This window comes from Polyodon spathula, chromosome 3 (genome assembly GCF_017654505.1).
Source record: "Polyodon spathula isolate WHYD16114869_AA chromosome 3, ASM1765450v1, whole genome shotgun sequence".
In the NCBI taxonomy this organism is placed as follows: domain Eukaryota; kingdom Metazoa; phylum Chordata; class Actinopteri; order Acipenseriformes; family Polyodontidae; genus Polyodon; species Polyodon spathula.
In genome coordinates this window covers 76,332,396-76,360,090 of record NC_054536.1, presented here as the reverse complement: position 1 = coordinate 76,360,090, position 27,695 = coordinate 76,332,396, and the positions used below count along the sequence as shown (strand labels likewise).

The 27,695-nt window shown below is 36.4% G+C and overlaps 1 protein-coding gene across 5 annotated transcripts in view; it reads right to left on the bottom strand.

The window, feature by feature from the left end:
• The window catches only part of LOC121313419 (catenin delta-2-like), a 350,408-nt gene that overhangs the window by 210,207 nt on the left and 112,506 nt on the right, over nucleotides 1-27,695 (bottom strand). For 3 of the 5 annotated variants that reach the window (XM_041245938.1, XM_041245942.1, XM_041245941.1), the window contains exons 1-2: nucleotides 26,071-26,244; nucleotides 23,398-23,510 (exon numbers count right to left, since the gene is read on the bottom strand). In XM_041245938.1, the coding sequence (XP_041101872.1) occupies nucleotides 23,398-23,411 (14 nt within the window). In that variant the 5' untranslated portion in view covers nucleotides 23,412-23,510; nucleotides 26,071-26,244. Of the gene's footprint in view, nucleotides 1-23,397; nucleotides 23,511-26,070; nucleotides 26,245-27,695 lie in introns of those variants that run through there. The other 2 variants (XM_041245940.1, XM_041245943.1) reach the window with 2 other exon arrangements.

Genomic DNA, 27,695 nt, shown 5'->3' with positions numbered 1-27,695 from the left:
TTAAAAACAATAAATCTTTTTTAATACTAGTAATTTAGAGTTTCACAGTACAGTGACAAAATGACAGGTGGCAGTGCATATCAACGGGGAACAGGGAAGTATGCAAGTGAGGGAGTGGGCGTGATAACAGAAGCAACATGATTTCAATGGAAAGAAAGGAATGGGAATTGCTACCATGCTCAGTGTGAGTTGCTCAGCTGAGCCAACAGAGTGATACAGAAAAAGTTGCACAGCTAACTAAGCATGTTCCTCTCAAATTGTTTCTCAAATCTTCTGAAGGTGCAGAGGTGATTAGACCACAATGGTTGCTACATTTTTGTGCAAATGCATTTGTTGATTTGATTTGATTTTATTGATTAGTTGATTTCCCAAATGTAATTTAGAATTTAATACATAGGTTAAGTTTTGCAAAATAGAGGATTTGGAATGCAAGGTCAAATTTGGCTGGGGAACCACAGGAACGGCCACACTAGCCTTGGCACTCTGTGGGGTTAGAGAGGAAAAACGGGAATGGGAATTTTGATTCACCTCTACTGGTAAGGTGGCTGACTGGGCCCTTGCCTTCAGGGTTCAGTAGCTTGTTAACATCCAAGCTATTGGGTGGCAGCACAGAGGCAACCTTTGAATTAGGGATTTTAAATTTGGTTGAACAAACAGGTGTGATGTTGAAAAATCTGTAAGATGTCTGATTATCTGTGTTAATTTGTATTAATCTGAGATACAGTAGGATTTGTAAAAACATCCTAACAAATACACATTAAGATGCATGCCCACTCTCTGGGTATCAATTAAGTACTCATTTAGCCTGACATGTTGCATTGAAAAGATGTAAACAGTAATAGAAATGTACTATTGTTGGTGCAAATTTAAAGTGTCAAGTGATTAACAGTTGACAAGCTTTGATGAGCAAGATACATTTAAATCATACCATTAAACGAAGTATTGGGTTTAATACCCTCATCATGGAACTGTCTGTATTCTGGTGGGATATTTTAGCTTCCTTTTGCAGAAATACCAACAGAACAACCTTAACACTTTGCGGTCCATTTATTCAGTGCCTGTTAGGCGCGTCAGGTCTAATTTACTTTCACACGAGCTGTTTATTTTACATGCGCTGTTTAAAAGTAATTTTATTCACAATTAAACAGGTTAAAAAGGCACTGCATATCAAAAGGACACTCAGTACTGCATCTCCAGCCCTACCCCTCTCCTTGTTCGCTGTATTTATCACCTATCTCTTCACAGTAGAGCATACTGATAAATCATCTCCTGATCACTCAATTTATCACCAATCTCATCAATGATGCTATCTAAGTCATTATTTTATTACTATAACATCTAAAAAGACTGGGCAAATGTCTGTCATTTTCTTTGAGCACTGGATGCGGAAGCAGCTGTCTTGTTTGTTATGTCTGTGTTGTGTCTGTGGTGAAGGGACTATGCGCATTGCTCAGATCCGCTTCTGTTTTTTTTCAGCTTCTCTCAGCTTCTATTTGCCTCTCTCGGCCATGGACAGCTTTTCTCGGCTAGGGACCTGTGGATGACGCCTTTTTGATGATGTCGGACCTTAAGGAAAAACTGTAATGTCGGACCTGGTCCGACATAGGACTGCAAAGGGTTAATAATAATAATAATAATAATAATAATAATAATAATAATAATAATAATAATAATGTATTAATCTTCCCGAGCACCCACAGACGAGGCCTCCACCAAATTTATCATTCATTCATTCATTGTGACTGCTCCATGCTGAATTGTAAACTTGGTTGCTTTTCTGCAGGAGAAATCAACACATCATCACAAAGCGCATAAAGGCTCTGTATGTTATTCTCCCATATCACATGTTTTGTTTGGGCCTCCTCCTCCCCAGCCACCACCTTGCAGTGTGCCTCGTCAAGGTGGGAGGTGGCCTATAGCCACTTCCTATCTTTGTTTATTAAAGTAGAACAGCTGGAGAAGAATTATTCACACATACAAAAAAATCAAACAAACAAAATAAAATTGTGCTATAAACGCCACCAACTACAAAACCGCCAGCAGTTATCCAGGATTTTTACATTTTTAACAGTACCCAAATTAAAAAGGTTAGTTTTTAGTGACAAGAGACAAAAAAATCTTAGGGCACTGTGTAATGCCCCCTGTGCAAAAGGGACTTGTTTAATATTGCTTAAAAAAAAAATAATAAAAAAAAGGATGTTGAAGAACTAGCTCTCATTCACACGCCATTTTCAAATTTTTCATAACTGTCATGCAATTCCATTGACTATATACAGCAGGTCTCAAATGTGCAGTTTCAAAAGAAACATTTTATCGCTAATATGTATTTACATTTTAAAACATGACATCAGGTACTACACAAGGCACAATTCAAGTTCTCAGTTGGCTTGCCTTCCCTTACAGGAAGTCCGTTACATGTGCACTTCTGCCAGGGGTCACAAATGGAAATTAGATTAAGGGTTATTCGGAACAGAAAATAGGAGGCACTTTTTTACACAGAGAATTGTGGGAGTCTGGAACCAACTCCCCAGTAATGTTGTTAAAGCTGACACCCTGGGATCCTTCAAGATGCTGCTCGATGAGATTATGGGACCAATAAGCTACTAACAACCAAATGAGTAAGATAGACCAAATGGCCTCCTCTCGTTTGTAAACTTTATGTTCTTATCTTTCTGACCTAAACATGTCAATCAATACAGGAAGCAGCTGGTTGGTTAATGATGGAAATAAGGCGTTAGGGGTGGGGACAATCTCTCCATGTGAAACGACCAAGTAAGTGCAACACCAGAGTGACAGAATTTTTGGATAGAATGTATTTTTTATGGTGGCAAAGCAGAGGGAGTAGAATATTCCCTGTGGCATTATAAAGGGTTGATAGGTTTTAAGGCAATGTTAGTCAAGACTATAAAATCAATTTCCTTACCCCTTTCTTTAAAGCACCAGTATCATAACTCAAAGCCATAGTGTTATACGTGCATTCTCTTTCAATTATAAACAATTTTGCCTTACCTTAAAACGTTTTCGTGCCGTGTTTTGCTGTGTAAAATGAGGTTTTAATGCTGTCTAAAAATACAAAAATTAAACATGTCTAATACTGACAGACCTTTGAGTTCAACTCAGATATTAGCAACATGAGCAGCTATTGTCTGTAAAAGTTAGCTCAGTGGAACTCTTGAGTGAGAATAATAGGTGCATCTATTGACTTCTGTGACCAGAAATCATTAATTCTAGGACTAAGATGCCAAAAATATAAACATTAAACCAATCTTCAGGATAGATGGGTATTGTCTGAAGCAGTTGATAATGCTGAAAAAGTACTGAAGATTATTTCAAGTTATCTAGGAAGATTGAAAACAGCACTGTAAAGTTCAACACATCTTACAGGTATTGGTATAAATTAGAGGGACATGATACTGGCTCTTTAAGTGGCCCTTTTACGTGCTGAAAATGTTTAATTTTTTCGTTTGTTTGTTTAAAAAAAAAAAACCCAGCAACATAGGGTGTGTTTTTAACACATTAAATGCTTAGGTTTAGGCAGCACACACACACACATTCAAAAACTATAAGACCCATGAAGAATGCCAAACATTAACAACCTCCATATATCATACCCAAATAAGGAATGTGTCCTTATTAGTAACTTTCCACAAGCTTGCCTTTACATTGAGTTTAATGAGATACGCAGCCAAGACATAAAAACATATAAAATAGAAAAAACGGTTTGAAATATATGCATATTCCAAAATGATGTATAAAATTCAACCATAAACCAGTGATATTATTCTAGTGCAACGATAAATATAAAGAAGCTATTTATTAGAGGCGGGTATAAGAGGCTGGAGCTGACTTCCACATGTCAAAGTAACTCAGCTGTACTGGTACAAAGAAGACGAGTAGAAATTAACTGTTATATTGCATGTATTACCAAGGATGTATTTTCTAGATCAGATTTTAACATAAGCAAATATATATTACTCACTTAATTTCATTAAACTATAAAATCAGATTTCGTAATCCCAGCAAAGTGAATTTAGTAAATTACATTTCTATGAGAATTATAACGCCATTTGCAAAAATGTATACTTTTTTATGCAATACCCAAATACGTTACAAGCCTTCATCCCTGAGACTGCTAAAAGCTATCATTAAATTGCATGTTTATGAATTAAATGTTATGGGCAATCACTGTTTAGTTCTGGCTATTAATCTCTCTGTCTTCACAATGCCACTTGGGATTTGGAGGGAGCTCATCTATCAAGAGCTGTTTGCAGGTTCAAGGTAGTAGTTTGAGTCATTACATTTAATAATGTTGCCAATAAAGAGACAATCAACACTCACTGAAAAATATTCACAATTTGAGCACACTGCTTTATAAATAAATATTGCAAACATAATTTAATATTATATTATTATACTGGACATGTTTTGTCACTAAATTCTTCAAATATTGTTTGCAAGACATATAATACAATTTTTATATCCAACACAGAGTAGGACATTGTTAATAGCTTCTTTGGAATACTGATATTCAGAGTAATTTTCACCTACTAAATATGCAGTTTTAGGAACAACAATTAGGCATTATTGGAATAATAGTGTAATATTACTTTTTATTACCATTTACGTGATTTACCAGAGCTTAACAGCTCCCAAAACTGTACTGCAATCAGACAGTAACGTCTCAAAAGACCCCCAAGTAACTAGCCAAATCCACCTTTAAACCAAACTAAAGGTGAAAAATAAATATTCACAGTCACATAAACAACAAAATGACAAACAATATGGGCCATAGCAAAACTAACAGACACCTTACAAACAAATCGAAACTAGGAACTACTCTACTAATAGAATAACAGTTGATATCGTATCAAAAACAAAGATAATTCTCATCTTTGAACTATGGCAGCATTATATAATAGTGCTATACGTTCTGGTATGTGTAAAGTTCACACAAATACCTCATTAACCTTTATTATTATGTGATATGCTGGAATTGAAAAAAATAATAATAATCACGCTGAACTTATTGAACTATGGAAACAGAGGTTACAGCCTGCCCAGCATCCACCGAAGAGACACACGGGACGATGACTGGAATAAACTGCTCGTTACCGTTATACTGTCAGTGAAATAGAACAGTATCCTAAACATACATTAGCATTTAAACATTGTTTGCATGACCAGGCCTTAGAAAAAACACAATCCTGACTTTTAATCTAAAATAAAATACCTTTAAACTTAAATATATGACCACTTAATTAAAAAATGTTGTTACATTTACTGTTCTATAGTGTAATGTGGTATGAAACCTCCCCATTGGTGCCCTATGCGATATGGCTGCCAAAGAAATGACATTCTTGCAGTGTCATGGACTCACAGAAGAAGTACTACCATGTTCTGATGGAATATAAAAAAGGGTAGGATCATTTTGTTGGTTTTAGCTAGCAATTAATCTATTCTGTAAAAGCTTTAAACAAAAAAGCACCTGGTCTTAACAACAGCTGGGTTTCCATGCAGCGTAGAAAGTCGTCTCTCTCTCCAGTCATTATTTCTGTGATGTAGCAGCACATTCCACGCGTTATAGAAAGTCAGCGTCTAAAGTGTAAGGGCCCTATTTAGCAACATACGCAAACCTCCAAGGGAATCACAAAACACTTCTGTGAACAGTTAGCGCACCAGAAACAGACTTTGGCCACATATGTGACTTAGCAACACTGTTTTTTGTGCCAACTCGGCAAGTTAGCGTCAGCGCTTGACATGGGCTGAACTTGGAGTGTCCTCACTTAAATACAAATGTAGCGATTTAGCAAACCATCAACATTGTTAGCGTTTGCATTTCAACTGACATGTGAAAACCAGGTCTAAACGGTATTGACTTTACCAGGGAAGCAGGCAAAGAAAATGAGAAAAAAGAGAAATAAAAGAAATATGGAGTCTGCACTGAATTAATGTGATATTTTATAATGGGATACTTTGTACTGTGATTTTGTAACAATTGTAAGTCGACCTGGATAAGGGTGTCTGCTAAGAAATAAATAAATAAATAATTATTAGAACTGCCAGGCAGTCTTATGGCTCCCATCCCCCAATATCAGTAACTGTCTAAGCGTGTTTAGTTCTCAATGTGCCAAGTTTAAAATCAGCAACTTCAACTGCTCCGCTCATGACTTGTTTACCCTCGCTAATTCGCAGGTGGCAGCTGCGTTTCAGCTGTATGACACTCTGAGAGGCTGTCTGATATGGAACAACGGGTATCCACTGAAGCGGTGGCTACTGAGACCGCTGCTCAACCCCACGACCCCTGCCGAATTGTACCTTTAAATGTTCTTGTACTATTATTGGGCAAACATTTTGAATCCTCAAAATGTGATTCCGATGTTTGGATGTCTCTGGGGGAACACTATAGTACACTCCTCAGAAGGTTTGCAATATCATCCTGGGTTTTGTGTTTTACATAACATAGCTCTCTGTAATGAACGTTGAACTTATACAGAAAGATTACAGGGTTTGAAGGAAGCATCAGTGTTGGAGGTTGCAGGTGCTGCACGTGCCAGGAAGGTCAGACAAAGCCTTTTAGACAGGGGTTCACAGGTACGCATGCGGACCAATAAAAAAATGTGGATTGTGCTATTGTTGTATAAGACCAAAATGCATACCGTCAGTATGTTTTTAACAGGAAAGCATGTACAATAAAGGCAGCGATGGTGCTCGTGGTTCAAAGGTGAGCTATACATGCCTAACATAAGGAAAATTCCTGATTCAAAAATTCAAGGGCTGGTAAACCTGTATGGAAATCGCACGTAATGTTTACGATACTTCAGCAGTACAAAACCCATTTGTAACGTAACCTTGCATAACTTTCTACTATAACTGAAGGCAGTGCCAAGCAATCCTTTATTGGCAAGTTTCTTTGACCAAACAGGGGGAAAAAAGCATACAGTACGAGGCGTTTAAAGACCTCTCCATTTATTACACCATTTACTCAACTTTTCAGATTATTGCCATCTGACTCATAAAAAGTGCTTTTTATAGTTAAGTTGTTTTATAAGCTAGGTTATAAAAAACACTGAAGCTACTACAAAATAATAAAAAAAAAAACCTTTACAATAAATACATACATAAATAATAAAGCCCCTCTTTACACTTACTTTTGTTCTTTGTCATCGGATAGCTGGTTGCTTTAGCCCAGATTGTTCTTTCCCTCTTAGCTGTAAGACGCAATTCATTGTACAGTATCTTAAGTACCACTCATCATAGGCACCTAAAAAGTCACATTTGTACCAAAATATGCATTACATTTGCGTAGCTGTATTATTGGTGCTGTCCACCAACAACACTAGGCTAGAGAATATTCATTGAGCAAGATTTATTTTAAAGTATGCAGTTCTTAATAGTAGCTTGCTGCAAGACTAATATACTACATAACAAAGTTCCAGAAGTCCCGGTGGACAGCACTGAGAAATGTGTTGAACTCGCTGACTACCGATACACTGGTTCATCAATAATAACAACAAGAACAAAACAAAATATATTATATTGTAACCACATTCTACTGGCAAGAGCCTTGCATGGTCACTGCAAGGTTTCTTTTATTTCTGTCATGCTTTTTTTTTTTTTTATTACATTTTGTTGCTGGCCAAATGAGGCAGGCTGCACTTTCAGTGTTTTAACACAACCTAAAAACACTGTGGAAACCCAGTTTAAGAAAGCTGTACCATATGAGCAGTCACACAAGCATTTAAATATATGACAATTTCTCTGGCTAAAAAAAAAAAAAAAAACTATATGAAACACACATAACCCAGCAGCACTACCAAAATAGAGTGAGGAAAAGGTAAGACTTTTTTTTTTTTTTTCTCTAAGGAAATTGTCCCAATGACACGTCAAAAAATGTTGTTAATATGCAGTACAATACTAAAATTGAGAATAGGAAGGTAACACCCAGACACTAAAACCACAAAAAATATCCTACCTACCTCTGTTCCTTCAGAACATTGAGTAAAAAGCAGTACAAAGTAATATCCCTCGTGTTATTGATCTGGCGCAGGTTGGAACACTACGTTCCATTGCATTATACTGTAAATGACAAAAATGTACCCAGGCTGATCGCATGAGGCTATAAATGATTTTAAAAAAAATGCCAGTCATTCAAACAGTTCTTCAATTATGAGATTAAAAAGTCAAAATTAAAAAAAAAGTTTGAGTTTAAAAGTCAACATTTCAGCACTGGAAGTGAAAATTGTACTATATTTTATTTATATCATGTTCCTAGGACGCTTCCATTCTTAATAGTTCTCATCTAGTTGGTGACCTTTATTTAAATGCCATATGTTTAATGTAAGAAAGAGCCATTATGTGCTAACAGGTCATTTTAATTGCTTTCCAGGTGGTAATAAGATGGAGATGACCTTATGCTTATTGATTCATGTCGACTAATTTAATGTTAACTTGCCTAATTCAAACAGCGTCCTGCTTTTTCCCTTGTTTGTTTGTAGAACATAAAAAATAATGGACTGCAATGCTGGTTCTCAGTCACTGTCAGCTTTACAATCACTCTGCATGCCTTAATGTTGAGTACAAGTTTTACCCAGAATAAACACATTGTAGCTATGGCTCCAGGAATTGGTAGTAGATGACATAGACATAGATCAGAGGGGCAAAAGGCATGTTTCTGGCACTAACTGTAATGCTAAATTGTAGAATTATTTCTTCATGACTTAATTACTGAACTTGCAGTAAAAAGATTATTTACAACATGAACAGCAAGCAGAATATGATGCTCATGTTTGGCAACTTTCTTTTAGAATATACTTTCAGTGCATATCATTAAAACTGTGAAAGAGGCATTTTACAAGTAACCCTCAAGACATGTACAAAATGATCAGTTCATTTCAATTTCTGTTATAAAAGGATCCACTGAAAAGGCTTTTTAAAAGATTTGACAGACAAGCTGTATTTATGACGCTGCTGGTTAGTTGCATACTGTTAAGATTCTGAGTACAAGACATCTTATAAAAGTGGAAAAAGAAAACAAAACACTCTGGACTTGAATGGACATTACATTGAAGACGTGCAGATTGTACGGTGTAATCTAATGTCCTGATCACCTATGACTTTAAATATTCTGAAATATTATTCATTTTGAGGTAAAAGACCTGTATTTAAAACTATGGAAGGTAGACAAACATTTCCGTCATTGTCCGTTTGTCTGTTTTACTGCCTTCCCTGAAATTATTATATTTAATAATATATAATATATTTAATAATATGTAAATAGCTACTGTAAAATAGTTTACATGCATCATACTAAATGTCATCATAAATTAGTCGATTATTATTATTATTATTACCACCAAACCTACCCTTAAATTGTTTTGAAACTAAATCTATACACTGGAACTGGTCATCTGTCCGCAGTCCAGGCAAATATCCAGGTTCACAGATTCTGCTGGAATGAGGTCAGTTTATAAGGTCCACAGCAAATACATCACACAATAGAGCTCAGCCTCTAGGCTACGAAAAGGCACAAGACCAGAAACAGAGCAATTATACATACGGCTGATGGCCAAACTGAGATGTCAAAATATGCTCCATAAAGGGTTGTTATCCTGCTGTAGCTACTGTAAGCAGCCCAAGCAGCATGGAGGTTAAAGGACTCCAACCAGTTAAACTGATGCAAGAGCTCAGTGAGGCTTCACAACCCTGATCCCATGGCTTGCAATTCTCCAGTTAAAGTGTATGTTTTTCATATTACTTTGATTGCAAGTTAACCTAGACTCCCATTCCAGGACCAACAAGAAATCAGGACAGGACCTGTTTGCAGATCTAATGATAGGTGCTAACCAATACTGGGGGTGCATATCCCATCAAGGAAATACTGTGGATGTTACAGTATGTAAGTGTTACACTCTAAAACACTTTTTATGTATATATCTGAGGAACCACTTGTCCAATTATGATTATGACACAGCTGTTTGTATTTCATCTTCACATTTCTACATATATCAAACTAGGATGAAACCAGTTAAGGACATTTTTATCACAGTTTATTGATAGTATCAGAATATAGAGGTAAAAAAAAGGTTGTCTGTCGGTCTAGCTTTCTGTCTGCTGTAGCTATATATCACACTTATATTTTTACATTCATCTAGAGAACTGCTAGTCCACATGTGATGAAATGTGTTAAGGACATTATTTAACAGGTTTTGGATTTTATCATAATCTGAGAATATATGTGTACACTGTGGCTGTAGATCACGGTGATCTTCTGACATGTGTATAGCTTTATTAACATATATAAATATTATTCAATTAATTACAACATTATTTCAGATCTCCCCTTTATTGGTCTGGGGATATTTTGGTTATTTGACATTCATTTATGCAAATATATTTAAAATAGAACACTATTTATAAACCACTACATCATGGTACCTTTGTTGCACAGTACAGTAGGTCACATGGTCTGATTGCAGCTAGAGTGAGGTATAACTACATCACATAAAGCTATGTACTCAGAAGCAAGCAAAAACACCAGTGCAACTTCACAATTCTTCATCCTTCACTATTGCTTTCCAAAATGCTACTGAATCCTTAGAAGTAAAACAGACCCCCCCCCCCCCAAGGCTGTCAACATCCAAAACGTCTTTATTACTTTGCTAGGCTGCAAGTAGACTGACCACCATTAACATGTGCTGACATTTGTCTTGTCTAATGATCCATAGATCAAGTTTCAGACATGCCTTAAGCTTATAACAATACTTATAAATTGGAAATACCTAAATCTTTTAGAAATCTGCAGACCGTACAAAAGTAATTTACTTCAGTCCATAAAGGAATGTATATTATGACCCAGAATAAATCAGCAAAACCTTATCAGACTGACCTTATCAATCCTCACACTTTTTTTTTTTTTAGTTCATAGGCAGTGGATTATACAATTTAAAATGAACTGCTGAAATATACGTTTTACAGGACAGATAAACTTTATCTAAGATAATCATGACTTAATTAAGAGGCTGTTGAGCAATAAAGCTAGCTGGGTCCAATTGGAGACTGCATCCTAATGATAAACAACATTCTTTACCAATATAATGTCTAGTATTTAAACACAATGGGCTCTGTTTCATCTGGTTTCACTTGATTAATCTGGTTTCCCGTAATTGTGAATACAAAAAGTCACGTGCATACCATTAAATAAACATAATGGAATTAAGAATGAAAGAAAGAAACAGGTAAAATACAGAAGTAATATTTTGTGTTTGATGAGATGAAGTATTGACAAAACAAAAAGTTAAAGAGTGAATGAGTAATGGGGAACGGGGTACTGTAACCCTAAACTATACAGAAAGCTGTGAATCCTTTTGAAAGCTGCGAGTAAAACAAACCTAATAAAGTAGTTAAGGCATTTTCTTTATTTTGACCACCTTAAACCACAATTTCCTATAAAAAAAAAAATACTGCCACATTTTTCCTCTATTCATACAGCATATTCAGTAAATTGCAGCAGTAAAACACACTCCTGTCTAACCAGGCAAAGATTTAATGAATAGGTGATTTAGGACAACAACCCTGAAGCTGAGAAACAGATTTAAAAGAGTTAAAAAATAATTGACTTTCTAATAGTTAAATGCCAGCAGATCCCCATAGAACCTAATTAATAAACATAAACAATTAGATATATGTGTTTAGTTTTGAACAATCACACCATCAGAAAGATGGCCAACTGCCCTAAGGCTACTGTATGTATATAGTGACGGATATTGTAAATTATACTAAGAGATACGTTAGCTGACTGGAAGTTTAATAAAAAGACACAGAGAAATAGTGTGAATCCCAACTTCACATGAGTTTTAAGTGCAAGATGTGAAGCCCATGCCCACTTTTTCATGGAAACTGCATTTTCATGACAAAATGTTAATGATATCAAGCTCTTTCTTTAACTGCCAGCAGAAAAAAAGTCAATGTAAGTTAACAAATATTCGTTTGTAATACAATGGACCTAAACTGGTTTCTAAAGTGGCATACATTTAGCCTTGTATTTTAAAAACACATAGCCTTGTATTTAAAAAAAAAAAAATTCAAAAACCGCATTCTGTGCTTATAATTGTTTCATGGTTTCCACGTGAGAATGTCAGATGTCTTGTGTAAATTCTTCTAGGCATGGAAACCACACTTTCAAGGGCATTTCTGTAATTCAGCACCAGAACTTTTATTTGGCCCTCTGAATGGGTCAACCCCTGCCTTTCACTTCATTTGCATGACGATGAGAAAAAAAGAGTCTGTTACTGGGGAAATGAAAGGTTTTGCATGGCAATGCTGGATGGTGATGGCTAAATCTTTATTGGGCCAACCTAAATGTCTCGTTATAGAAAAAACACACATATACACACCCATGGAAACTGCTTCAAAGAAACCAAAGTAAATAATTATTTATTCAACATTCATCACACCATCAGGCATCACTGCTTGTATATGTGTATAAGCAAACAGTCTCAGCCGTATTAAAGAATACATGCACACAAGGATGTGTGTGTTTATATTTTGCCTGTTAAAACAAAAAGTGTGCTGGGATTTATTTTCTTTCATTTTAAAAATGTTCTTTGCAGCTGGTGTCTCTTGATGTCTACTGTTCCAGCTTAGGACAGTTAAACATCATTAGAGTCTTTAAATGTCAAGCTATTTTCAGTCAAACAGGTTCTCCTGCTATGACTTAATAAAAGTACTACACAGGCAATGTTGTTCTTTGTGTGTTTAATAACCTGTCAAAATGTCACAGTCATTAGAGAAAACTTGAAACCATTTACTTCCAAATACCATTAGAAAATGTGCAAATTCATCAACAAGGGGTTTACTAAAACCTTAGCTTGTCTCGCGGGTCAATAGTCACTTTATGGTCTAGACAAATTCCGGCCTGTGGCAATGTATCCTTTCTCTCCTCAGGCTAGGAAAACATATTTGAATGTTTATCAAACCTGTTTATTTTTGGAACACTGCATGACACATTGGAAGGGGGTATCCATGCGAGTTGCCTAACAATGGGGGAAACATACATGCATTAAGTGCTCAGGAAACTCACCTATGAAAACAATGCTGCCTCATTATAATGCTATAGATGAAAGCCATAAGATTAAGTGAAATGGCATTATGGGGAAATGGGAGGCATTGCCAAAATGTTTTAAGTGTTTTTAAGGCTTGTCTTGTAATGAGGGAGCACTTTATTTCTGTAGGTTTTAGACAATGCAATGCAACAAGCATTGCATTTAAAGCTGTATTATTAATATATTATTTACATTGATAAATTGCCATAAGTATATTATACATCTTAAATGCTAATTTATAACTAGTTTTACACCCTTATTTATTTGCAAAGCTGGCAGCAGATCTCTAACAGATTTCCCTTATTAATCTCTTGCTGAGCTCCACAGTCACCAGTTAATAGGTGGACTTTGAGCATCAGGGGTGTAGCGCAGTTTCTATCTTATTCAGCTGCTGAGATTACTGTGCAAACAGATGTTTCAGGAGAACACTGCAGGTTTTGCATACTGCAACTCAGTCTGGATCTTCAGTCTCTGCTGCGCCAGTCCTGTGGCTTAAGACTTTACACAACAGTGACCACCTATAAAAGGAGGTCGAGACGTTTGGATGCCCGCTGGGGCCTACACAGCTTGAAATCTTTGTTTAAGGCAATAATGCTGGGGAGAAATAGTGCTATTGTCATTATTGCAATACTGCCACAATCATAAATGTTTGAGCCCAGTCAATAAGGTTTTGATAAAATTACTACATATCATTGTAAGACACCATTGTCGATAGATAGATAAACAGACAGACAGACAGACAGACAATGGTGTCCTACAATGACTTGTAGTAAATTTACGCGCACGCATCTCTGAGAGATAAATTGACACCAAAGTTTGGTGCTTCTTTCATTTGTTTGGTGTGCAAGGTAATCAAACATGCAATCTTCAGGTGTGAAAAAGTTATTGCCCCCCTGAGGCATAGTGCCCGCCCCTGTGTGTATTTTGTGTTGTATGTTCGGTGAGTGGAGAACAGGATTGGAGACGGAGGTAATAATAAAATAATAACGTAAAGTAAATCATAAATTCAGCTCACTGTGTTTGTCTGTGTAGTTCGTTTTTGTTTGCCTCTTTGTTTTGGCGAAAGTGTCGTGTCCTGCTTTTCTGTTTGTCTTACAACCTTTTATTTTCTGACTGTCTGTTCATTTATTAAATGCTGAGCGGTACCAATCGCTCAGCTCCACCCAACTCCACCTCTCTGTCGTTTATTTCCTGGTTATTGTGCTAGCCCTATCATATTCTTCAAACTATTCTGTGAGAGTTGGTTTAGAAGATCAACTGTGTAACACTTTCATGAGTATCACTTTGCTGAAGAAAGGGAAGACCTCTGAGCGTAACTCAGTGGACCTTCAAAGATGTCCCAGAGAAGATGGGCTCCCTCCGGAATGACGAAAGCTTTTGCCTACAGCCTTCATGGAGATACTGTTCTGCTGCACAACTAACTTCTACAGAGAGGGCGGCCGTGTTAAGAAGACTTTGTTTTAAATATCGCACCAACAGAATAAGTATCAAACTTATGTTGTGTGTTTACAAGTAACTGAACTGAAGCCATGTTACTGATATCATCACAAAACGTAATGTGTGTCTATTCAACTAGATCCTGGAACATTATGAAGATTTCATACTTTGACAAAAGTATTTAGGCAATCAACATATCTTGTATGAAACCAATTCGTTGCTACTTATTGACAATTATCATGATTGAAAACCAACACCTGATGAGAATTATAGAATAAATAAATACATCATCAGCAAGTGCTGAAAAATAAACTGGAAATTTGTGATTAAAAAAGTAATAAAAAAAAAGTACAACAACAATCTCAGTACAGCAACAATCTCATAATGGCAGTGATACAACTAAACAAAAAAGGAGAAACTACCAGAGAAATAGCAGAAAGACTCGGTTTACCGAGAAGCACTGTGTGGCTATTACTGACAAACACAGGAGAACAGGAAATACTGCAACTAGCTCCAGGTGTGGAAGACCAAGAACAATTTCTGCAAAATCAAGAAGAATCATTTGAGCAGCCCGGAAAAATCCATGGATTACTGCACAAGATTTGACACAAAAATTGAGAAAAGATGGTAAAAAAAATTAACGAGCGAACAATTCAACAATATTTTAACAACACGAATGTCCATGGGAGAAAACCAAGATGCAACCCTTTGTTAAAAACAATACATAAAATAAAGTGATAGGAGTTTTCCATTGAATACTTGAAGAAGCCTGATGATTTCTTGAATCAAATTTTATGGTCAGACGAATCTGAAATATAACTTTTTTCGCCAAGAAAGCAACAATACGTTTGGAGAAAGAGAAGAATTTAAAGAAAAGTTAATCATGTCCAGTGTTAAACATGGTGGAGGCTGGTGTGTTTTTCTTTCTCAGGCACTGGTGACCTTTGTATTGTAGAAGGATCAAAGAATCTGCAAAATATCAAGAAATGTTGCACTCTCATATGTTACCCAGTGCTAGAAGGCTTACTGGACGGAAGTTTGTATTCCAGCAGGATAATGACCCTAAGCATTCTGCAAAGTCTACAAAGGAATTTCTGAAAAAGGAGGATTACAGTTGTGGATTGGCCATCTCAGTCACCAGACTTGAATCCCATCGAGATGTTGTGAATTGACTTGAAGGCTGCTGTTGCAAAAAGGAAACTGAAGTCCACTGCAGAACTTAAAGACGTATGTGAAGAATGGGCAAAAATATCTCCGGAAAGATGCAAGGAACTGGTTTCAAAATACATAAAAAACTGCAAGCTATAAAGGAAGCAAAGGGTGGGCACAGAAAATACTAATGTAAGGGTGCCCGAATACTTGTATGAAATTAGTTTTTGCATGTTTATGCACGTTATGTAATAATTTGTTGATTTAATATAAAGCTGAATCTCTACTTTAATTTATATCTTACAATAGAACAATTAGAAATGATAGAAATCACTTTATTTGTGGATTTTCTCTTTTCTTTTGACTGCCCAAATACTTGTGTTTGCAACTGTGTGTGTGTGTCTATATATATATATATATATATATATATATATATATATATATATATATATATATATATATATATATATACAGTGCCTTGCAAAAGTATTCAGACCCCTGACCAATTCTCTCATATTACTGAATTACAAATGGTATATTGAAATTTCGTTCTGTTTGATATTTTATTTTAAAACACTTAAACTCAAAATCAATTATTGTAAAGTGACATTGGTTTTATGTTGGGAAATATTTTTAAGAAAAATAAAAAACTGAAATATCTTGCTTGCATAAGTATTCAACCCCCACACATTAATATTTGGTAGAGCCACCTTTCGCTGCAATAACAGCTTTAAGTCTTTTGGGGTAAGTATGTACCAGCTTTGCACACAGTGTCGGAGTGATTTTGGCCCATTCTTCTTGGCAGATTTGCTCCAGGTTGTTCAGCTTGTGGACCGCAATTTTCAAATAGTACCACAGATTCTCAATGGGATTGAGATCAGGACTTTGACTGGGGCACTGTAGGACATTCACCTTTTTGTTCTTGAGCCACTCCAATGTTGCTTTGGCCTTGTGCTTGGGATCATTGTCCTGCTGAAAGGTGAATTTCCTCCCAAGCTTCAGTTTTTTAGCAGACTGAAGCAGATTCTCTTGCAGTATTTTCCTGTATTTTGCTCCATCCATTCTTCCTTCAATTGTAACAAGATGCCCAGTCCCTGCTGATGAGAAGCATCCCCACAGCATGATGCTACCACCACCATATTTCACTGTAGGGATGGTGTGTCTTGAGGCATGGGCAATGTTAGGTTAGCGCCACACATAGCGCTCTATCTTGGTCTCATCTGACCACAAAACCTTTTCCCACATCGCAGCTGGGTCACTCTCATGCTTTCTGGCAAACTCCAGACGTGCTTTCAGATGGTACTTTTTGAGTAACGGCTTCTTTCTTGCCACCCTCCCATACAGGCCAGTGTTATGCAGAGCTCTTGATATGGTTGACTGGTGCACCATTACTCCACTCCCAGCCACTGAACTCTGTAGCTCCTTCAAAGTGATTGTTGGCCTCTCTGTGGCTTCTCTCACAAGTCTCCTTCTTGTTTGAGCGCTGAGTTTTGAGGGACGGCCTTTTCTTGGCAGTGCCTAGGTGGTGTGATGCAGCTTCCACTTCCTGATTATTGATCCAACTGTGCTCACTGGGATATCCAAACACTTGGATATTATTTTGTACCCTTTCCCTAATCTATGCATTTGTATTACTTTATCTCTAACTTCTGTAGAATGCTCTTTGGTCTTCATTTTCCTTCAGATTCACAGCCTTACCAATGATCCTTCAACAGTGGGGTTTTTATCCAGAAAATGTGACAGCAACTTTAATGGTTCACAGGTGGAGGCCAATGGTAAGGTAACTGTGTCCTCGTTTGGGCAATTTCTTTCATCGGTGCAAACTGGGAGCTTCCACAGCACAGGGGTTGAATACTTATGCAAGCAAGATATTTCAGTTTTTTATTTTTCTTAAAAATATTTCCCAACATAAAACCAATGTCACCTTACAATAATTGATTCTGAGTTTCAGTGTTTAAAAATAAAATATCAAACAGAACGAAATTTCAATGTACCATTTGTAATTCAGTAATATGAGAGAATTGGTCAGGGGTCTGAATACTTTTGCAAGGCACTGTGTGTGTATATATATATATATATATATATATATATATATATATATATATCTGATATAGTATCTATAGATATATATATATTATATAGATAGGTCTATCCAGTTTTGGTCAAAAGAATTTCACATGGAGGTGTGAATATTATAGCACATTCCCATGGGTTGAAACTTTTTTTCAAAAAGAGGGTGAATCACTTATAGATATCCATACGCCACTAGAATTTTGATAAACAAAATCAAAAACAAAAAAAAAAACGGTAGCCACATTTAAATTTATATTAATAAACATGTCTAACCACATTTAATATATAATTTTGATAAAAACGGTAGCCATACCTAAATTCGCAATAAAAATGACTGACGAGTGTATCTCAATTTTGATCTTTTGGGAAACCACTCTAGATGAGATTTTGGATGAGTCTGAATCAGACACCAAGACTTACTCAAGTGGTGAAAAAAACTGCTAGGCATCGAACTTACCGAAGCACAGCTACTGGACATAGAAAAAGAAAAGGAAATAAAAAATACACAGAAGTCTTCTGCCTGGGCATTGGGTGTCTTTTATGCCACTGTCCAATTATTTCAAAATGCAAACATCTTTGTTGCCACTGTGAAACAGTACTGCAAATCTGGCATGGATACCTCCTGTCACTACTCCCGATCACAAAGGACAATTAAAAAAAAATTAAAAATCTTCCCCAACACTGTCACCTGACACTGCCGCAAGTCTTGTGACAAAGGTTTGTTTTGATGTGCAACTAAATATTACCAGATGTGGCAAAGAAGGTCTGCATGATTGTCCAGCTGCACTTCCTCAGACGACAAGGGTAACATTGATCAAACACCACGTTGCACGAAATCGCTTGCTACAGCGCCACCTGCTGTTCAGAATAAACAACTAAAAAAAGGGCCTGTAAATCATCAAAGCTGCAATTTCAATGGTAGTGTTTAGGTCTAGAAATAGTGCTTCTTGTTTTTAATCAGCTCAATGTTTATTAAATAAATTAATTAATGAATTAATGCATTTTTGGTTTAAGGACTATTTTTTGAGGTCTAGAGGACTTCTTTTATAAATTAAAACAAAAAAGTTTTGTTAATTAAACAACGCCATCTTTAAAATTTTTTTTTAAAATTAGCTAGTTGACCCATCTTCGCCTTGTGAGCGGAACACTAAATATTACGCGCTATATATATATACACACACACACACACACACACACACACACACACACACACACACACATATACATATACTACCGGTCAAAAGTTTTAGAACACCCCCATTTTTCCAGTTTTTACTGAAATTTAAGCAGTTCAAGTCCAGTGAATAACCTGAAATGGTACAAAGGTAAGTGGTAAACTGCCAGAGGTTAAAAAAAAAAGTTTAGGAGGACCAAAAAATGAAAAATAATGTACATTTCAGAGTTATACAAAAAGGCCTTTTTCAGGGAACAAGGGTTAACAACTTACAGCTGTTCTGCAGCAATGGAAGTAAATTAAGCCTTGAAAGTTGATGCTAACAATTCCAATAGGTGTCCCAACTTTTGTTGGTTACTTACAAACCCTCTGTCTGTATAAAAGCAGTGCTGGAACAGACTGTGTTACTACACCCTCTTAAGCATTATTTGGACAGTATTGTACTGCAGGAAGTAGTATATTGCTACCATAAGGGTGAGAAAAAGGCAATTAACAAAGGAAGACAGACAGACCATTATAACCCTTAAACGTGTAAGTCTTTCCTTTAGAGAAATTGCAAAGAAAGCCAAGGTGTCAGTGAGTACAGTTTCCTACACCATCAAAAGGCACTTGGAAACTGGAGGAAACTCTGATAGGAAGAGGTCTGGCAGACCCAAAGCCACAACAGAATCAGAAGACAAGTTTCTGAGAGTCAACAGCTTGCATGATAGGCGGCTCACAGGACAACAGCTTCAAGCACAGCTTAACACTGGTCGAAGTAAGCAAGTCTCAGTTTCAACTGTGAATAGAAGACTTCGAGCTGCAGGTTTGACAGGTCAAGTTGCAGTAAGAAAGCCATTGCTAAGATAGCAAAATGAGAAAAAGAGGATTGCCTAGGCCATGAAGCACCGCCAGTGGACTACTGAAGACTGGAAGAAGGTCTTATGGACCGATGAATCAAAATTTGAAATCTTTGGTTCATCACGCAGGGTTTTTGTACATCGTCGAGTAGGCGAAAGGATGGTTCCTCAGTGTGTGACACCAACTGTCAAACATGGAGGAGGAAGCGTTATGGTCTGGGGCTCTTTTGCTGGATCCAGAGTCAGCGACTTGCACAGAATGAGTTGCACCCCCAACCAAAACAGCTACCACAGCATTTTGCAGCGCCATGCAATACCCTCTGTTATACTCCTAGTTGGTCAGGGGTTCATTCTACAGCAGGATAATGACCCAAAACATACCTCCAGGCTATGTCAGAACTACCTTAGAAGAAAAGAACAAGACGGTAGGCTTCAAATCATGGAATTACCAGCAAGGTCTCCAGACTTAAACCCCATCGAGCTGGTTTGGGATGAACTGGACAGAAGGGTGAAAGCAAAGCAACCTACAAGCGCAACACATTTGTGGGAACTTCTGCAACAGTGTTGGGAAGAACTTTCCAAACCATATTTGATTTCCAATGTAGAAAGAATGCCACGAGTGTGTTCGGCTGTAAAATCTGCAAAAGGACGCTACTTTGAGTAAAACATTTTGATTAAATTTTGTTAAACAAAACGATTCCATGATTTCTTTTTTATCTCGAATTGTTTATTTGTTCTATGCTTTAATTTCAGAGTTCATTGAGACACTAAACTTTCAAATAAAAACTGGAAAAATGGAGGTGTTCTATAACTTTTCACCGGTAGCGTAAGCACATATAATATATATATATATATATATATATATATATATATATATATATATATATATATATATATATAGGGGCTAGGGCTGTCAACAGTTGCAGTTAACCTCAGAGATCTAATGTGTACATTTACATTTATAGCGTATCGTAATTAATTTCCTGTGGCACCATTTTAATACATTCGAGTACACGCAACCGCATTATGTAGCAAAGCACTCAAACTGAAGGACTTGTGAATGGAAAGCTTATTTAAAAAAAAAAAAAAAAAAAGAACTTTCAAACAGTTCATTGGATAGAAAGAGTGTTTCTTCTATCTGCTGTCAAAGTGAGTTCCAGTATCACAGAAGTGCTTCTAGTTTGCTGTACCACCTGCATGCTAAACATGCTTCCACTTCTCAAAATACACTTTAGTATTTCTTTTGCTACAGACAACAAAAATACAACAAATGAAACCCGTCAATTTTGACAGAGTGCTTTTAGAAATTCTGGATCATTGCAAACCCATGAATCAAGCTCAGTACAATACTACAACCAGTGCTGTTGCAAAGTTGATAGCTACTGACTGCAGACCAGTTAACACTGTACCTTAGTTTTATTTAAATAACCACATTTATTTCAAAACAATATAATTTACAATTATGGAGGATATAACCATTACTTAGTGATTTATTTAGACAATTTCAAGTTATTAATAAAAGAGAATTACAATTATTATTATTATTATTATTATTATTATTATTATTATTATTATTATTTAAACAGAAATGAAAAACATCAGTTTACGAGCAAAGGAAACTGTAAAGGAAACCAATAATTTTAAATGCAGTAAGGTGAGTAATAAACTTACTCCATTGTGATTTAGCAGTTCATTCAGACAATTTAACAACAAACACTGGATTGTAAATACATAGAAAACTATAGAGAGGGACCAACAAATAGGAACCAGAATCCAGAAATAGGAAAACAGGGTTTTATAATCTTATACAGTATTAATTAATGCTAAAGTCTATGGAAATCTGAAACAAAAAAAAAACGCTAAGTTATCAACAGTGCCCAGCCACTTAGAAGAGATATCAAAAACACAGGCCAAGTTTCAAGAAACTGTTGGCGCAACCTTGCAAGCACAATCAATCAATCAATCTTTATTTTATATGGCACCTTTCATAGGTTTACAAAATGCAGTAACAAGAAAATCCATAATACTTCAAATACAGACAAATACATGATATACAGTGGATAGTGCATAATATGACAGTAGCATAATACATGAAATAGTAGACTAAATACAGTGGAAAGTGCAGAATACATGAAATAGTACAATACAGTGATAAGTGCAGAATACATGATAGTAACAATACGTGAAATAGTAGCAGCAGCTAATAACAGATATCAGGCTTAAGGAGCATGGAAAGCAAAAGAGAATAGGTGGGTTTTGAGAGTTGATTTAAAGCGAACTACGGTCAGAGCATCACGCACCAAAGCTGGGACAGAGTTCAAAAGAGTCAGAGCCCTGAAGTTAAATGAGCGTTGTCCAAGCGTGGTGCACTTTTGCTTGGGGCCAAGAAGCAGGCCAGAGTTGTAGGACCTCACCTGTGTGATGAAGGGCATTGCAGGTGAGCAGGAGTGTTTTGAACATAATCCTGAAATTTATAGGTAGCCAGTGCAGCTGGGCAAGACAGGGGGTGATGTGATCACGTTTTTTACATCTGGGAAGGATCCTGGCAGTAGATTGTGAACTAGCTGCAGTTGGTTTATGGTGCGCGCCGGGTGACCACCATATAGAGAGTTGCAGTAGTTAAGTAGGTTAAAGGAGATAAATGCATGACAAAGTATCTCCACATCCAGGAGGGAAAGGTAGGGACGGACTTTGGAGATGTTTTGAAGATGGTAGAAGGAAGATTTGACTACAGAGGAGATGTGGGCATCAAAGGAGAGGTTGCTGTCAAGAAGTACACCAAGGCTTCGTACTGTGGGGGAAGGCAGCAGCAGACAGTTTCCGAGGTTCAGGGCCGCTATGTTGAGATTCCTAAGTTGAGTTTTAGATCCTACTAGAAGGAGTTCAGATTTGTTAGTGTTCAGTTGAAGAAAATTGCCAGACATCCAGGCCTCGATGTCTTGAATGCAGAGAGTTGGACCATGGCAGAGGGGCTTCCAGGGTCGAGTTTTAAGTAGAGCTGGGTGTCATCAGCATAGGAGTGAAAAAGCAAACAGGAACTATACACTGATGGGAGCCAGGGCTGCCCCAATTGTTTCTTCTAACTTGTGTCAAAAACACTTGGCTTGTGTTTTTGATGTCTCCACTTTAAAATGGCTGTGCACTTTGCTAACTTTTTTTTTTTCTTCACATTTCCAATGTGTTTTTACTTCAGATATCACTTCTTTTTTCACTTAATGGATAATAACACATGTGGGAATGTATAACGCTATATTTGTATAGTTACTTTTTAAAATGGAGTGGATAAAAAGGCCGCACAACTGACATATCCATCCCAATTGAGAGTAGGCCATTTTTTCTCATTTTGGATATTTATTTTTTGTTGTTCAAAAACAATAATTGGTACTCAAACTAATTTTATCAGTGAATACCATAATTCCATTGTACATTATATCATTACAGCAGAATCAAACCAAACAGAAAAAAAAAGCCAAAAGAAAAATAATATTGAATCAATTAACTAGATTGTGCTCATCACTGACAATGGGCAACATAAAGCAAGAATACTTCAGGACTGAAATAAACTGGTTTATTAAATTAGCATTCCTCTGAAGCATGCAGAGGGTGATAAATGAGCACAACATACCTAATGCTGCTCATGCTGCCAGTCTCAGACCCAAGCTTGCATCGCTCTAGTTGGCTGGCAACAATCTGTCGTTCGGCCTCTAATTCTCGAGTCAATCTCTCAAACTGCAACTCCTGAAAGAAAATGCACAGGCTCAGAATTTGAAAAGGTACGAGGATAAAGAGAACTGTCATCTGACAACAGGAATCAGACACACAATCCATATTATATGCAATATGGTAATACACACTTTTGCATCATTCAGCACCATTGGTACAAAAGCTGCATGGTACAGTATAATCAGTCGCAGTAGACCAGCTCAGACAAACTGAAGTTGTTGAGGAGAGTAAGAGTTAACTGGAGTTTTATGATAAAAATCTGGCTTAATCTAAATTGAAATGCCAAATGGATAATAGAAATAGATGACTCCTCTTAAAATCACCAGGAACATCCTGAGCACCCCCACCCAGAGCCAAAGGGGTAATGGGGAAGTGGGACTGACTATAAAACACTCCTGGGGAAAGGGAATGGTGCCAGCATATCTAGTCACACCACAGTTTGGTCTAATTTTCTGCAATTGTCCACTCAGCACTGCTTTGGTACAAACTCCTGAAGTCGGAAGGACACTGCAATTAACAAACCCATCCACGTACTGTAGCTGCATCAACCTTCATTAGGATTTGGATTTGCAATGCATTTGTTGACATCAATTATATCAATTATGAAATACTGTACATTTGATTAATGCTTAATATTACATTTGCATACATTACATTTTCCTTGCAAAACTGAATCACCAATATACTTTTGTTTTTAATTTGCCAATGTTTTGGGCGTCTGTTTTCATACAATCGTTTTAAAAGCTTTATGGCTCACCAATGAAACTGAGCAAGGTAACTGTATATGCCCCCAACACTGATGTGATTATGAAAACAGTTTAGAAGGGGAAGAGCTGACCTCAAAACTGTTCATTGGCTGGGACACAGACCTGAAATGGCTTTTGTGTCACACAAGATCTTGGTCTCACAGCTGGAAGTACAAATTCGTTGAGAATACTTGTGAATCTGCCAGTTTCTATATTTTTTTAATGAATTACAACCACATTTATTAAAGAATATGTCTTTACGAAGAGCAGAAACAAATAAAAAAAAAACGTTTATATTGTTGCAAGAATTTATTTATTTATTTATTTTAATTTTGCATCTACGCAATAGATATTTTTGTGATTAATTAAAAATCTTAAGCTATATCAAATAACACGCTTATGTGGTGAGGCCCGGCCTTTAACGGCAGTCACCTGAGCAGCTCATGTTATTCACAGTTGTGTTTAAAATGCACTGCTGTTTATCTTTCTGAAATTAATTCTATAAGTCCCAAGCTAGGCACTCAGATGAGCCGTTTGTGCTTATTCAAAGTCAGCCTCCTTTTGGAACAAGATGCTGAAACGTTTAGTCCTGTTATATGCAATGAATCCCTGCATTATCAGCTTTCGTAAATGCTTATAGGCAAAATCTTAATTTGAAATCAATCAGCAATAGCCAACTTTGCTTGTACCATCTGTAAATAATAAAACATCAACACTCCTATCCAATAATAAGCTTGCAATTAGTTAAGTGCTGTTTAAAATTCAATTAGGCTATTTATTTTAATTAACTTTCTTTCAAATTCTCTTGGGAGGAACCCAATGATCCAACAAATATTACTATATGTCTAAATAATCCACAGTAGTCACCACCACTTTAGTACTATAATGTAAAATATTCCCAGACTGTAGTTCAAAATGAAAAAAAGCATTCTGAAAAGGCTACTTCCTTTAAGCAGATGTTTTTTTTTTAAATGTACTTTGTGATACCACATACAGTAGATTTCATACAGCAGAATAAATTTAAATACATGACTATACCCTTTCAACAGTAGCCAGGGTCTGTAAATCATCATATAATTAATTGTACATACCTACACTGAGGAACTTAAAGAAAATCTTGTGGCCATAGTGTACAGGATATTTGGCTTACTTAAGGGAATTTTCAAAAATCAATAGCAGTCTGAATCTTTGCCCCTCTTGAAATGTAGTTCTTAGCAGGAGATGCTTCCTTCTCATAATCTTTTTGAAAGACCTCTATGGCCACATCTTGACTGTTTAAAGTAAAAACGTCAAGCCTCTATAAGTAAATGCAACTATGCAACTAATTTGAATTAAAATAAATCCATTTAGAACACCTCAGTTAGGCCCAATACCAACAACAACACCACCCTTTCCTATTTCTAGCATACTAACAACCAATTTCAAGAGAACAGAATTAGCATGTCCTTTTTACTTTATTCCCAGAGAAGAACACAGTGCACTTTCACAGTACAAGTAAACAGCAAACGAGGTTTATTATAAAGCATTTGAATAATATTTCAAAGAAGTTTGCATTAAAAAAAAACTAAATCAATGTGTCTGAACATTAAGAAAGAAAGTAAACTAATGATGATCATAGGAAAATTGAATTGCATGTCAGTATTTATGTCAAGCCAAGCCAGTGCCATTAAGTACTTAGCAAAAGAAAACAGCTCCAGGCAACAAAAGATATGCAACATGAAGTAGAAAGCCTGCCGCCTTTTCTTTGCTTCCCAAAGCATTACCCAACTAACAAATGAAAACACCTGGTCCACCCTTAAGTTCACATAAAATGGAAGATTAACATTTACCTGAACATGTACCAAACTCCAGATAAGGTACACATATAAAACAGTCCAGTTTCTGCCTCTTTACCATCTCTCTATTTAAAACTTCCTATTAAAAGAATGATTGTACTCATTATAGGAACTGCAAACCTAGTAGTGACTGCCTTCAAGCAGCAAAGAATAAGAGTTCAGCCAGGCACAAAGGTCTCCATGGCAACAGTAAATTTAGACCCCCTTTGGCATTATTTATGCAACATTTCACCACACAAGGACCCTCCCACCAGCCTGCCTGCCAAATCCTGCATCTCTCCAATCCTTCTTCTGTCTGCTCCTCAATCCTCTTCGAATATTCCTAACACCATCTGCATAGAAAAAGGGGTGTTTACAATGCCTAAATGAAGAGCCGTGCATGCAGCATAGAATTGCAAGTGTTCTTGCTTACACCCAATATGTTTCTTCCTGGAAATGTACACTACTGCATTACTTTTTTTTCCTTTTACGCTGAGTTTTTATCATTCAATGTGACAAATAGAGACAGAACAAAACAGAAAAATTCAATCAATGAAAATACCTAATGTTATCTATAGACAGGATGTTAAGAGTAAAATGCAATATAAAAAATGGGAGCTTGAATTTGCTTTGTATCTAGCTGTGGCTTTAACCCCCACCCTCCTTTTGTTATTGTCTTCATGTGAAACAGAGCATTTTGGAACCCAGGGGAGCTTACTTGATACAAAGAGCTACGGCTTCTATAGCACATAGTCAATGAACGGACAACAAAAGCCACATTTCAGATATTTAACTAGGAACAATAAATTAAAACTGAAAAGGATATTGACCTTCTGCTTTCTAGCTGATACAATCATTAAAATCAGTAATAAATCTGGACTGATAAAAGGTTATTCACTTGTCTTTCATGCATACCAAATACTCTGCATTGCCCAATGACAATCACGCTCAATTCTCAGGCTCCACAAGTTTACCAATAGTGATGGAAAGTAATGAGGGTGCACAAACAGACAGTCGTTCTATGATAGGCTAAGTGCACAGGTTACTGTGTAGGGTTTAAGTATGATCTCATGGTTGAAATTCAGAAATTGTAAATATTTATATTTTGTCTAGTAATTGTCCTACATGGAAAACCAATATAAGCTGCATACATGTGTACTTACAGTAGTGAATTCGGACAGGCATGGATAGAAGATGTATAATACCTAAAATACAATATTTCGTAATTTTGTAGAATGCGTTAGATTTTAGTAGAATTGTTCAATTGCTTTGTACAATTCAGCATAATAAGAAAGCAGTTAAATCAGTAATTCATTATAAAAGATTGTACATCTACTTGTTTCTCATATAATTATTTGATTTAGGTTTTGCTGCTATGTTCTGTCTTCCAACAGGGTTATCAAGACCCAGTCTAAAACACCTTGAAAGGCAGCTAACCAGCTAATCAATTTTCTTACTTTGTTGTTTATTTTCAATACTCTGCTACTGCTCTTAATTATACGTCTACTAGTGCTCTTAATTATAACTATTTTCTGTACCTCGTACTTGATTTTACTGGCATCTGTATTCACCTTTAATTGCTCTTATTTGAAATTGTTCTTATCCATTTACCATTCTTACTGTACGCTCTTAATGGAATT